Source organism: Xenopus laevis, chromosome 6S (assembly GCF_017654675.1).
Source record: "Xenopus laevis strain J_2021 chromosome 6S, Xenopus_laevis_v10.1, whole genome shotgun sequence".
NCBI lineage: Eukaryota > Metazoa > Chordata > Amphibia > Anura > Pipidae > Xenopus > Xenopus laevis.
The window spans coordinates 3,364,657-3,378,326 of NC_054382.1; the positions used below are offsets into that span (position 1 = coordinate 3,364,657).

General features: G+C 42.5%; 1 protein-coding gene across 12 annotated transcripts in view; it reads right to left on the reverse strand.

Annotated features, from left to right (window-relative positions):
- Positions 1-5,539: 5,539 nt before the first annotated feature.
- The window catches only part of map4.S (microtubule associated protein 4 S homeolog), a 114,783-nt gene continuing 106,652 nt past the window's right edge, over positions 5,540-13,670 (reverse strand). For 6 of the 12 annotated variants that reach the window (XM_041567306.1, XM_041567305.1, XM_041567312.1 and 3 more), the window contains 6 exons: positions 12,707-12,799; positions 10,566-10,643; positions 10,096-10,177; positions 8,980-9,053; positions 6,573-6,744; positions 5,540-6,410 (listed from right to left, as the gene is read on the reverse strand). In XM_041567306.1, the coding sequence (XP_041423240.1) occupies positions 6,403-6,410; positions 6,573-6,744; positions 8,980-9,053; positions 10,096-10,177; positions 10,566-10,643; positions 12,707-12,799 (507 nt within the window). In that variant the 3' untranslated portion in view covers positions 5,540-6,402. The remainder of the gene's footprint in view (positions 6,411-6,572; positions 6,745-8,979; positions 9,054-10,095; positions 10,178-10,565; positions 10,644-12,706; positions 12,800-13,670) is intronic. The other 6 variants (XM_041567313.1, XM_041567310.1, XM_041567307.1 and 3 more) reach the window with 5 other exon arrangements.

Here is a 13,670-nt window from a genome sequence, read left to right on the forward strand (position 1 = left end):
GTCAGACTTAAGCTCTTTCCCCCCTCATACAACTGCCACGTTCAAGCTCTGTCCCTCCCAACATTCAAAATCTGTTCCCCACTCACCCGCGGGTTGTACTCAAGCTCTTTCCCACCATCACCCATGTTAAATTCAAGCTCTGTCCACTTTTAACCTAATGGTCACCATTCAAGCTCTGTCGCTCCTTGGATCATGTTCCACACGCACCCAACATTCATACTCAAGATCTTTCCCACCCAACAGCCACCATTCAAGTTCCATCACCGGGTCACCATTTTATTTGTCCTCCCCACCCAGCAGCCTCTGTTCCCTCCTGACCCAAAAATCATGATTAAAGCTCTACGTCTTCTTCTGAGTCAATGATCATCATCATCATGTTTTGTCCTTCCCTGGCCTAAAGGCAGCGAATAATCAGCTGAACAGTGTTCACAATAATAGCAGTGTGTTTAAAAAAGAGAATAAATCTCAAAATCCTTATAATAACTTATTTCCATACACACAAATACACCAGGAACACTGAACGTTCTATTCCAAAATGATCAGATTTGTGTTATTCCTTTACGGAGACTGATGAAAAGGGAATATAAAACTGTACCAAAATAAAATAGCAGTATCTGCTTCTTCTTTCCAAACTCATTGAGTGTATCAACTGAAAGTCAATATTTTGTTTTCCTTTGAGTGAGGGAACTAATATTGAGTTGTGTAACAGTGTTTGTGCTGCACATCTGTGTTGTATGGACTCCACCAACTTCCAACAACCTCTTCCACAATTCCAAATGCATTTCTTGCTTTTGCCTCACACCCCATGTCACCCCCACAAGTTTTCTATTGGATTGGAGGATTGGGCCATAACGTCAGTGTTGTTGGGGTGGAACCAAGATGTTGCTCAGTTACTGGTGAGTTTGGCCTCGTTGTCCCCCCATTTCAAGGGCATTTGCTCTTGGGCATAAGGCAACATGACAAGTATTTGGATTGAAACTGATCCCTGGTATAAAGAGATTAATAGTCCCAACACCAGTGTATGAGAAACACCCCCATATCATGATGCTTGTGCCCCCGGCTTCACTCTGTACTGGGGCTTCAATTCAGTGTTTGGGGGCGTCTGACAAACTTTCTGTGGCCCCTACACCCAAAAAGAACAATCTTGTTTCATCAGTCCACAAAATGTTGCTCCATTTCTATTTAGGTCAGTCAATGTGTTCTTTAGCAAATTGTAAGCTCTTCAGCCCACATCTTTTTTCAACAATGGGATTTTGTGGGGGCTTCTTGCCAATAGTTTGGCTTCACACAGTCACTTGTAATTGTAACAGTATCACAGGGAACTTTACTCCTTCTTTCATCTTCCCAGAGCTGATCATTGGCTGAGGCTTTGCCATTTTGGATCTTCTTCTCTCCATTCCAATGGTCCTTTTCCCTTTTCTTCCACATCTTTCAGGTTTTGGTGCCATTTTAAAGCATTTGAGATCATTTTAGCTGAGCAGCCTGTCATTTTCTGCTCTTATTTATACGTTTTCTCCTCTCCAATTGAATCAAAGTCGACTGTTCTTGTGAACAACGTGTGGAGTCATTTGAGTGAGAGTTTGAGAGAGAAATGAACTATAACCAGCAGCACAACATTTGCTCCTTCCTTAAATAAGGGCCCGAATTCACTCCTGTTTATTCCCAGAATGAGCTCACTAATTGAACCCCACACGGCTATTATTTGGAACAAGCTATTATTATGAGGAACACTGATATTATTTGGAACCAGTATACGACATGACAGTTGGGTCTGTTGGTTCCTATTACTTTACTACACCTACTAGTAAATGATTTGCCATATAGAAATAGAATTTCTACCAAAACCAGTGATTGATCAGGTTAGTGATGTGGGACTGCTATTATTCTGATCACAACTGTATATAGAATCCTGTTATCCAATGGAAAGCCTTCTATTAGTAAGCCCCCCCCATCCACAAACTAAATTCAGGCTCCTCCCTTTGGTCTGTCCCTCCATTGCCCGTTGGGAAATTGCTGAATATTTACTTTATTGAGCAGCAGAGGAATCTGCAAACACTGTAATGAAGAATATAAAGAATATGACAAATGCTTGAGGTTTGGTTACTGGATCCTGGTTGGTTCCTGCTCTGGCCCCACCCATAAACACCTCAGCGGGGGGAGGAGCTCTCACCTTATGGAAACTACAGAACATGTTCCTTTGCATGATCACAGCTTGACATTGCCCCACAGGCAGGTGTAACATGACGGGACATGGTCTGAGAGTTCCAGCGCAAGATATATGCAGTAGTGTATCACATGAACCAATGGATCCTGGGAGTTTTACAGACACAAGGGAGGACAATGAGTACACGGGGCCACACACTGTTGCACATGGAACAAGTCAGCGGCCAATGGCTTCCCACAGGCAGGAGCAAGAGGGACACTCCATGGCGGCTGCAGCTTCTTATAATGTCTGAGACACAAAGTCTCTATAGTTCCCACCAGCATTTAGTGGCAGTAGAAGACTTCCCTCTATATAAAGATTACGGCCAAGGACACAAACTCAACATTGAAGCCTCTGCTAATGATCCCAAGCAGTAATTCTCTAGACTGTTACAATAAGGAATCTGTTTTCTGGTGGATGGGGTCTAAGTGGCATCTTGAGCAAGTCCAGTAGATCATTGATCTAGATTTATCATTTTGTCACTTTAAGGGAGAATTAAACCACCCCAATTAGAAAATCCTCAACCTACTACCTAGGTAGTCCCCCCCCCTCCCTGCTTCCCCCGCATAGTTAGTTACCCTAAGAGTTACCCTAAGAGAGTTCGCCCCAAAGAGTTTGCTCTTGAGTAGGTGCAGAGCAAGCACAGAGGAGCTCATGGGCCGCCATTTTCCGGATCCACAGTCTTCTTCAGGTTCTCTTCCCTTTGGCAATTTCCAGCACTTTTGGCGCATGCGCAGTTGCTACAAACTGGAAGACGACTCCAACTGCACATGCGCCAATACAGCGTCACTTACAGAAGAAGATTGGAGATCTGGGAGGTGGCGCCCCTGAGCTCCACTGCACTTACTCTGCAAACTCTTAGGGGCAATTTCTGGGGTAACCATGTGGGGGGGGGGGCTACCTAGCGTAGTAGGTAGAGGATTTTTTTATTGGGGGTGGTTTAAGTTCTCCTTAAAGAGGGAACTCTATGGCTAAGCAAATGAGGGCAACCCAATTTGGCCCCATGTCTAGGATTGACTTGAGACCTTGTACCCAAAAGGGATTGAAGGATCAGTGATGGGAAGGGCAAACAGGAGGTTGGGCATCTGTGGGAGGTGCATCTAGACAGGTGAAAGGGTGGAGGTATGGGGAAAGGACAGTTTATTCTGATTGTGGCTTGGGGGGGCAGAAAACATGGATCAAAGACCGGGTGGTGGCAGGAGAACTCCACTCAACACAACTCACTAGTGACTGGGATTCCTGTACAATGTTTAAGGTGGATAGTGAAGTTCTTTTCACATCAGAAGGCACTGATAAAATATGGGCCAATGAGATTAATCTATTATTATTATTGCAGACTTTTCTTGTAGACACACAAACATTGTAATTTTGCATCAAATGGCCCAAATCTCTGCCAGAAGGCATTTGTGGCTCATTCAATTTGTTCCAGTTGTGTAGGTGGGAGACAAAACTGTCACAATCCCCCTCTGTTCCCTCCTCTGGCCAATAGTCTGCACTACAGTCACTGTTTCTGGACTCTCCACTGGCACAAAATGCTCTGCCGTTTATGGTGCAAACGAGTCCGGCACAACAGTCCCAATGAGTTCTCTGCCTGATCATTATTATAGTTTATTTGCCCTTAGATGTGGCAATTGTGGAGGAGGAGGAGTGAGAGATCACTGATACAAGTGACTAGTGAAACACGGCTGGTGACAGACAGGTTGCCATTTCTAATCATACGACGGCCCATTCGGAGCAATTCCATGGAGAACTATCAGACCATTGAACCAAGTTCTGTTCCATTTTAATGACATTTTTATTAGAAATCATGCAAACTTTTTAATATATAAAAAAATACAAGTGCAATAAGAGCTGTTCGATGGTACGGACTGTGGGACGGCAGGTAAGCTCCTCCCACTAGCGTTAATAAAGGTCTCCCCCCCAACATTCTCAATCCCCGCTGGCTCCAGTCTCCCACCCAATAGAGCCACGGCCTTCAGTCTCACCCTAAAAGCTTCTTGTGATTGGTTGGTCAGAACAAACAGCGTATTTACATCCTACCGTTGGGTTTAGTGTCACAGCACATAAAAAGGTTAGTTCAAATCACAATCATAGAAAAAAAAAAAAAAAAAAGAACACGTTTATTTAACCGTTTAACCTTCATTATTCTGCATTAACACTCACATTGAAAGTTTATCCTTCTCTAGTTTCTGAGCAGAAAACATACATTTAAAACCGTCTCCTTTAAAGTCAGGATTGGATGTAAATGACCTTGACTAAACACGTTAAAAAAAAAATGATCCCACCCCCTTCTCCTCCGTCTCTTACCGATTCCCTTTCCCAGAAACCCACATGCGCAGACCCACAATATCCGATGCAACGGAGAACCTCGTTCCATTGCAAGACAAGAATTATCTCATGACAACTTGCTCCTCCCCCTCTTCCACTATCATCCAATCAAATGAATGCACCCCTACAGGATATAAAAGAACAAAAAACATGGTCGCGAAGCTCGATATGTTGATCAGAAGCCGGAGACTGAGCGAACGGCAAACACTCAGCACTAAGCGAACAACAAATACGGGGGGAGCTTTGTCGTTATGGTGGGTACACTGGTGGGTACACTGGTAGGTACACTAGTAGGTACACTGGTAGGTACACACCATTTCCCACTAGCACCACCACAACAACGGGTCTGAGGTCTACAGGCAAAACGGCCTACGTGTGTGGCATATTTATATATATATATTCATATACTTAACATTTATTTATTATTATTAATATTAAATAACAACACTAGGAAGGCGAGATTGCAATGGGGATGGTGTCATGGAGCGATTGAAATCACACAGTCAGGACTAGCTTCTTAACCACGGCTCTGGCTTAAAGGATAAGTAAACCTTTAAAATAAGTGAATGTAAAACGGAGGAGGGGGCTATTCTAAGCACTTTTGTAATTTACATTCATTATTTATTTATTTTTAATTCCAAGATATTAAGGGATACATGTACTGTTAATATGAATGAATTTTGTTACAACAGCGCCACCTGCTGGTCAGTTTCCCATTAGTCTGACCAGCAAGTAGTCAAGGAAGTTGTCAGGAGAAAGAAAGAGGCTGATGTTCTTCTGCTTAGGAAAGATGAGAGAAAGGTTTCTAATTTTATTCCTAAGCAGAAGAACATCAGTCTCTTTCTTTCTCCTGACAACTTCCTTGACTACTTGCTGGTCAGACTGGTGGGAAACTGACCAGCAGGTGGCGCTGTTGTAACACAATTCATTCATATTAACACTACATGTATCCCTTAATATCTTAGGAAAAAAAAGAAAATAACTAATGAATGTAAATTACAAAAGTGCTTAGAATAGCCCCCTCATCAATTTTACATTCGCTTATTTTAAAAGTTTACTTATCCTTTAAAGGGGAAGGCAAATGGCATGTTGTAGAGGAGCTGCAAACTCATATGCCCAGTCTATAACCGATCGAATGTGTCTAAAATTCCCACCATACGCCACCTGTTTGTAATTCAGCGTGGAGTAGAACGTTGTTAAAAAAAGCAGAATTTCTATGAATTCATTCAATGGGTCCAATTCAATGTTACAGTCCTTGTTGTCTGCCCCAGACTATGTATTATGATATATAACAATATATTTAGTGATTGTAGGAAAGGGTTTATGGAGTGGGCCAAATCTGAGAATACGGGGCTAGCTAAAACCTACTAGCAGCTAAAATACACATAAATATCACACCCTATATAAGCAGAGAGCCATGGGCTAAGCCAGACACACAGTTAAGAAGACTAGGCTTGGCCGGCTCTTACAAAGTGCAGAAAGAATATCAAATGGGAGCACAAGCCTTGCCGGGGAAGCAGCAGTTACAGTCTGGAGAGCGACAAGTAGTTGAGCAGCGGTGATGAGGCATCAGGTGGCTTGGGCCCACGCAGTCTGAGGTGCTAAGCCACACACGATGGGATATGTGGGGAGGATTAAGTGCTGATAGGCTGGAGGACATGGGATTCAGATGGAGAGGTCTTCTCCGTGGTCCATCTTGTGCCGGCGGCCTCTCGGGACATCACCCCGGGCGCGTCTCAATCTGCAGTAAAAGAGTGTGGCGAATTTCGGAGGTGGGTTGAAGACAAGTGGGAGGGAAACATGACAAAGAGTTTTATATGGGATGAGATTGGACAATGTGGGAAATGGATGAGGACACCACAAATTCATCGTTAGACGCCTGAAAAACAAAAGTACTGGTTTTATGTTTATTACAATATAACGTCTAATAATCATAATGATGAAAGATCTGAAGGACAAATCTTGGTCATTACTTTACGAGCAGCTCCGTCTCCTTTCCTAAGAAACGGCAATTACAGTGATATTATAAATGTCCTCTTACTTGTCTCTGGTATTAGAGTGCTGAAGCTTTCCCTTTCATTGTCACCCTCTGCTGGGCTTCTCTCTCCCACTCCGTTTTCCTGTGCTTCTTGTTTTGGGAATTCTGTGGGAGTAACTGGGTCTCCGTTCTGGGAAGGAACCACCTGTTCCCCAGTATTTTGGCTTTCCTCTACCTGTAGCATCAGCAAAGGAAACAAAACAGATTCTATGCATCATCCATTTAGGCTGCTCAGTTAAAGGACACATTAAGCCCATTAGTACAAATAAAGGAAATGAATGTACAATACAATTGTCTGGTTACATTCATACATTTCTCGCTACATAAAAGGGCCGCCATTTTTGTTTTTTGCACTACTTTTTTATGCTCAATAGAGGGGACATCAAGGGTTTTGCAGCAAGAAGCAAGACCTCCTGGTAGAAATGGGTGGGCTGCGGACAGAATGGGGCTGTCTAAACTAGGGATGCACCAAATCCACTATTTGGGATAGTGAAAGATTCAGCCGAATACCGAACCAGAACCCTAATTTGAATATTTAAATGAGAGACAGGAAAAGAAAAAGTGGAAAAAGAATGTTTTACTTCCTTGTTTTGAGATGAAAAGTCTCATGATTTCCCTTCCCACACCTAATTTACATATGCAAATTCAAATTCAGATTCGGTTCGGCCACACAGAAGGATTCGGCCGAATCCCAATCCTGCTGGAAAAGGCCGAATCCTGGCCAAATCCCGAATTCAGTGCATCCCTAGTCTAAACATAACTGTGTAAATCTGAGACATGGCCTGTTGCAGATCCCCATTATTTTACCCATGAGCCGCACTCAAAGTTAAAAAGTGTTGAGTCTAACAACCATGAAAACCATTATTATCGGCTGCTAAATAAAGGCTGTGATTGGCTATTTGGTAACCTTAAAGGATAAGTAAACCTTTAAAATAAGTGAATGTAAAATTGATGAGGCTGCTATTCTAAGCACTTTTGTCATTTACATTCATTATTTATTTTAATTCCAAGATATTAAAGGAACAGTAACAGCAAAAAAAGTGTTTTAAAGTAATGAAAATATCATGTAGTGTTGCCCTGCACTGGTAAAACTGATCTGTTTGCTTCAGAAACACTACTAAAGTTCAGATAAATAAGCTGCTGAATAGCAATGGCAGAAATTTAAAAAAGGCTATATGGCACAGGATAAATAGTGGATAACATAACATTATGTTCTACAGAGCTTATCTGCTATGTGTAATTTGAGCCTTTTCTCCTTTGAATGGCTGCCCCCATGGCTACACAGCAGCTTGTTTATATAAACTATAGTAGTACTTATCTGTTATCTACTGTGTATCCTGTGCTTGAATGGCTGCCCCCATGGCTACACAGCAGCTTGTTTATATAAACTATAGTAGTACTTATCTGTTATCTACTGTGTATCCTGTGCTTGAATGGCTGCCCCCATGGCTACACAGCAGCTTGTTTATATAAACTATAGTAGTACTTATCTGTTATCTACTGTGTATCCTGTGCTTGAATGGCTGCCCCCATGGCTACACAGCAGCTTGTTTATATAAACTATAGTAGTACTTATCTGTTATCTACTGTGTATCCTGTGCTTGAATGGCTGCCCCCATGGCTACACAGCAGCTTGTTTATATAAACTATAGTAGTACTTATCTGTTATCTACTGTGTATCCTGTGCTTGAATGACTGCCCCCATGGCTACACAGCAGCTGATTTATATATACAATAACAGTGTTCCTGAAGCACACATGTTGCTCAAGAGCCACTGGATGGGGATCACTGCTTTAAGCGATACATGTACTGTTAATAGGAATGAATTGTGTTACAACATCGCCACCTGCTGGTCAGTTTCCCACCAGTCTGACCAGCAAGTAGTCAAGGAAGTTGTCAGGAGAAAGAAAGAGGCTGATGTTCTTCTGCTTAGGAAAACAATGAGAAACTTTTTCAAATCTTTCCTAAGCAGAAGAACATCAGCCTCTTTCTTTCTCCTGACAACTTCCTTGACTACTTGCTGGTCAGACTGGTGGGAAACTGACCAGCAGGTGGCGCTGTTGTAACAAAATTCATTCATATTAACAGTACATGTATCCCTTAATATCTTGAAATAAAAAGAAAATAAATAATTAATATACATTGCAAAAGTGCTTAGAATAGCCCTCTCATCAATTTCACATTCACATATTTTAAAGGTTTACTTATCCTTTATGTGGACTGGCAGCATGCAGTAGGCCCTGTTTGGTGAAAACCTGGATGTTTTTGCCTCCAAATCAAGAGAGTAAAAATGGGCACCTGCTTTGAGGTTACTGAAAGGGAGGGGTACAAGCCTTTGGGTAGATATCGCTGCATTATATAAAGCTGCTTTTTAAGCAGTCAAGTTATTAGGTGAACGTTGAAATCTCACTTTTACGCTCTCCTCCTGGGTTGTCTTTGCTGCCTCCTCCTTTATGGAGTTGCCAATATTTGCCTCCGCTGCACCTAAGTAAAGCACAAGCAACATATAGATACAGGTAAGCAAATCAGTCACATGACCGTTAAATAACATGATACAATAAATAACACATGTCTATGATGTAGAGCACGAGATGTAGACTTTGGTCATGTCCAATAATAAATAGGTACTGGGTCTAACCTCACTATGTATATTACTGAGAAACTTTATTTGCCTCAAAATGTATCACCCTCATTATCTGCAAAAAAAGGATGATCGTATCTTTGCTCCAAGAGGTAAAGTCAACTGACTGTGGTTTATAATGTTATTGGTACAATTGTGTCAGTCACAACTAGCAGCGATGCTCGAGTGCTAAAGGGATACTGTCATGGGAAAAATTTTTTTTTCAAAATAAATCAGTTAATAGTGCTGCTCCAGCAGAATTCTGCGCTGAAATCCATTTCTCAAAAGAGCAAACAGATTTTTTTATATTTAATTTTAAAATCTGACATGGGGCTAGACATTTTGTCAATTTCCCAGCTGCCCCAAGTCATGTGACGTGTGCCTGCACTTTAGGAGAGAAATGCTTTCTGGCAGGCTGCTGTTTTTCCTTCTCAATGTAACTGAATGTGTCTCAGTGAGACATGGGTTTTTACTATTGAGTGTTGTTCTTAGATCTACCAGGCAGCTGTTATCTTGTGTTAGGGAGCTGCTATCTGGTTACCTCCCCATTGTTCTTTTGTTTGGCTGCTGGGGGGAAAAAGGGAGGGGGGTGATATCACTCCAACTTGCAGTACAGCAGTAAAGAGTGACTGAAGTTTATCAGAGCACAAGTCACATGACTGGGGGCAGCTGGGAAATTGACAAAATGTCTAGCCCCATGTCAGATTTCAAAATTGAATATAAAAAAATCTGTTTGTTCTTTTGAGAAATGGATTTCAGTGCAGAATTCTGCTGGAGCAGCACTATTAACGGATTCATTTTTTTTTTCCCATGACAGTATCCCTTAATGACATATCTGTGCAGTGGTTGGGTTAATATGTAATGAAACTCAAGAGCAAGAAAGCGTTACATGGTTTGAGGCATTACCTGGTTTGTGCTTCATACTGGGTTTTGTGCCACATTTGGAAGAAACTTTTGACATCTCAATCTTCTTGTTGAGGATCTGGACCTGAAACCAAGAAAATTGTTTTAGTGGATTTTACCAGACGACACACAGGACAGTAGCTGGTTAATCTGGACACCGGAGATCTGCTAATTTATAGCAATGAAAGCCTAGTCCAGTCCTGTGCAGCCACGCTGGGATATGATTTGTAGCAGATTTGCCTAAGTCATTATCTTCTGTAGTTTTATAATGGATTTGTGAGGCAGAATGTGCCTAAATTTGCATCACACAAAGTCTAATAAAGATTTACTGCATGCCTATTGCAACTAAACAAAGTAGTGTCCCACCAGGGAAAGGAAGCCAAGCCAGAGAGAAGAAGGAATTTAGTAGTGTTGGAAAGAGAGGCCCCCAAAGTTGGCCAGGGCCTAGTTTATAATGATTCTCATCTACTCACGTTGGCACTGGCAGGTTTGTGGGCGCCGGATGCTTGTGGGCGGGTACCCCCAGTTGCTGGCTTTGCAGCATTTGTAACCTGAAAACAATATTGACTTTAGTGGTCTCCTGCCTGAGGCGCAGATGATAAAGAAGAAGGGTTGAGACAGGATGGGAAGAATGAATCGGAGGCTACTAAAGAACTCTTCAAATAAGGGAACAGAATTATTACAGAAATGTGTATTTTGTATGGTTCAAATGCGTTTTGCACAACACTGCTCAGATGTGTGCACTTGTCAGTCAGTCAATGACCTCATTAATCTCACTAACTCAGAAGCAGCCTGAACAATCTACTTTTCTGGGCACTGATCTGATTCCAACGTGGCAGTGTGTTTGGCAAAACTGTCAGTTGTCGACCCTGCTTCGGCACAACATTGTTTGTTCTTATCTCAAAAGCACCCAAGAGACTACAACACCAAATATATGAGCCCAAAGACAGTTCAGAACGGGCAAGACTTGCACCCAGGCAGACTTCTGTCTCTGTGGGAGACCAACATGGAGGCCTTGTGTGGCTGTGGGTTAGTTATTTGCTTCAGAAGATACTTAACTGCTCGGGTTAGTTAATCGATCTTTACTGGCCCAGTTTGGAGATGCTGCGTGTAAGGCCTAATGCACATTTACTGTTGGTCTCATTGTAACATGGGTTTGAAAAAATACACACGTCCATAAAGTTCAACCTTTTCAGTCCATATATAACCTGCCTAACTGCCAGTTGAAAACAAAAAACACAAACAATTTGCCTCAAAGGGGAAAAATTCCTTCCTGACTCCAAAATGGTTCTTTCAACCAGAGAAGTGCCTGAATGTGCTCATCATTTAGTTAAGTAGGATCTTACCAGCATTTCCAGGCAAGTTTGGCCAGAAAAAATGCATTTGAGCTAGGAAAATGCAACAGCAGTGCTAAAAATCACTGGGGGAGAATTGTCTAACCCACAAGTGATTATTCTAGTTGCACCCATCCAGCATCACTTTTATCCTTTTCAGTGTAACTATGTAGTCATGAGAGCTGTGAAAGAACTACGGTAATATCTGCCAGTTAAATGGGGACAATGGTGAGGTTTAAGGATCCTCTAATTCCAGCTGATGTGCCCATGTATCTCTGCCCGTCCCCAAACAATATCGTATCCGGAGCAACCGTTACCGACGGGGACATCTGCTCATCACAAACAGCTGCACCAGGAGTTCTCTGTAACCATGGATTTGGCACAACCGAGATTTAATTAACCCTGAAAAGCTAAAACTAGCATTGCACTTTGTATGTGTTACAGGCTGTTCTGCATATTGTCAGAGAATAGAACGTATTCGCATAGCATTTCAAGCTCCAGGAGAAGGAAAGCTACTGAAGCAGTGTATTGCCATTAGCAAGCTATATCACTATATTTATTCTGCAGAATGCTTCCCTATACCTGAGTAACCAGCTATAGAAGCTCTCTGTTTGTTTAGGATAGCAGCTGCCATATTAGCTTGGTGTGACATCACTTTCTGCCTGAGTCTCACCTGCTCACTTATAGCTCTGGGCTCAGATTACAGCAGGGAGGGAGAGAGGAGCAAACTGAGCATGCTCAAGCCCTAGCCCTGGGGTTTAAGCTGAAAACAGGAAGCCCATGAGTACACAATAGAAGGAAAGAAATGTGCTGTTTCTTTTGACAGAGGACTCAGAGCAGCATTACTTTGAGGGTTTACTGGTGTATTTATATAGACCTTTTTTTAAAAAGCTTACTTAGTTTTAGCCTTTCCTTCTCCTCTAAAAAGAGGACCAACCAGCAGCATCTAAGCCTCCCACTGGAGCAGCCAGTCACTCATTAGAGAGACAATGACACTGCTAGTGCTGATTAAGGTCAGGATGAGCTCAGGTAGTTCAGCAGTGCTGGGTGTATCTTGCTCTTGAATAGTGCATTATATACTCTCACATGCAATACTAATGTTTTAGCTGCCATGCCACATACATGAGCTGTCCCACTAAATAATTACTTGCAGCACTAAGAAGCCCATCTGATTATTGTATAAGCCCCACCTACAAAGCAATATGTTGAGAGCACAGTTAGCACATGGAAAAGCAGCAGAAAATGTGGTTAGTGGACAGGCCTACAACCCCAATACTTACATTGCCACCACCAGGGACATGCTTAATATTGTCCTTAGAGCCACACTTGGACTGAACGTGGCTGTAGTTCAGCTTTTTGGAGACTATCTGGACCTGGAAAGGTTGCGGGATGGAGAGAGAAACGACACAGAGAAGTGGAGAGGCACGGTTAGAAATATCACATGGACATACAGGATGGCAACTCCTTGTTAAAAACAAAAATGTTAAACGGGAGAGGGACAAGGGCGTGAATTGTGAAGCGATGAAGGTTAATGAGACATAGCACAGGGAAAAAAAGACATGGAGAAGGAGGTTAATGGCTGTGTAAGTACAATGTCAACACTCTCACAGCATGTTCAGCAGAAGCCCCTTCTGTACACTGGCACTAAACAGAACTGGCACTAAACAGAACTGGCTAATCCACTGAAACCAGAGCACAAGCACCACCCAAATGCCTCAGAGTCCACTGCTCTGATGTTCTTCTGCTTAGGAAAACAATTAGAAACCTTTCTCACATCTTTCCTAAGCAGAAGAACATCAGCCTCTTTCTTTCTCCTGACAACTTCCTTGACTACTTGCTGGTCAGACTGGTGGGAAACTGACCAGTAGGTGGCGCTGTTGTAACAAAATTCATTCATGTTAGAAAGGTTTCTAATTGTTTTCCTAAGCAGGGGGGGGGCCTGAGGCTGCAGGAACGATGGGCCCTGGGTCCCTCAGTCCAACGCTGGTTGTGTATCATTACCAAAGCTAATCAGCTGCCCCGCAAAGAGCAGAATGGATTAAAAAAGTTAAATTCAGGAAATCCAAGTAATGCAAAAGTGCATAAGAGAGATTTTCGGGTACCATAATCAGATAAGGAAAAGAGCTGCGGTTGAAACTGTAACAAAGGGTAGAAAGTAGCTGGAAAGTGTGTGCAGCCCATAGAGGGGGAAAGGGGAAACTAAAGAGTTTGAGGAAAGTGATGGGGAAAGTACTCAGCCTGTGA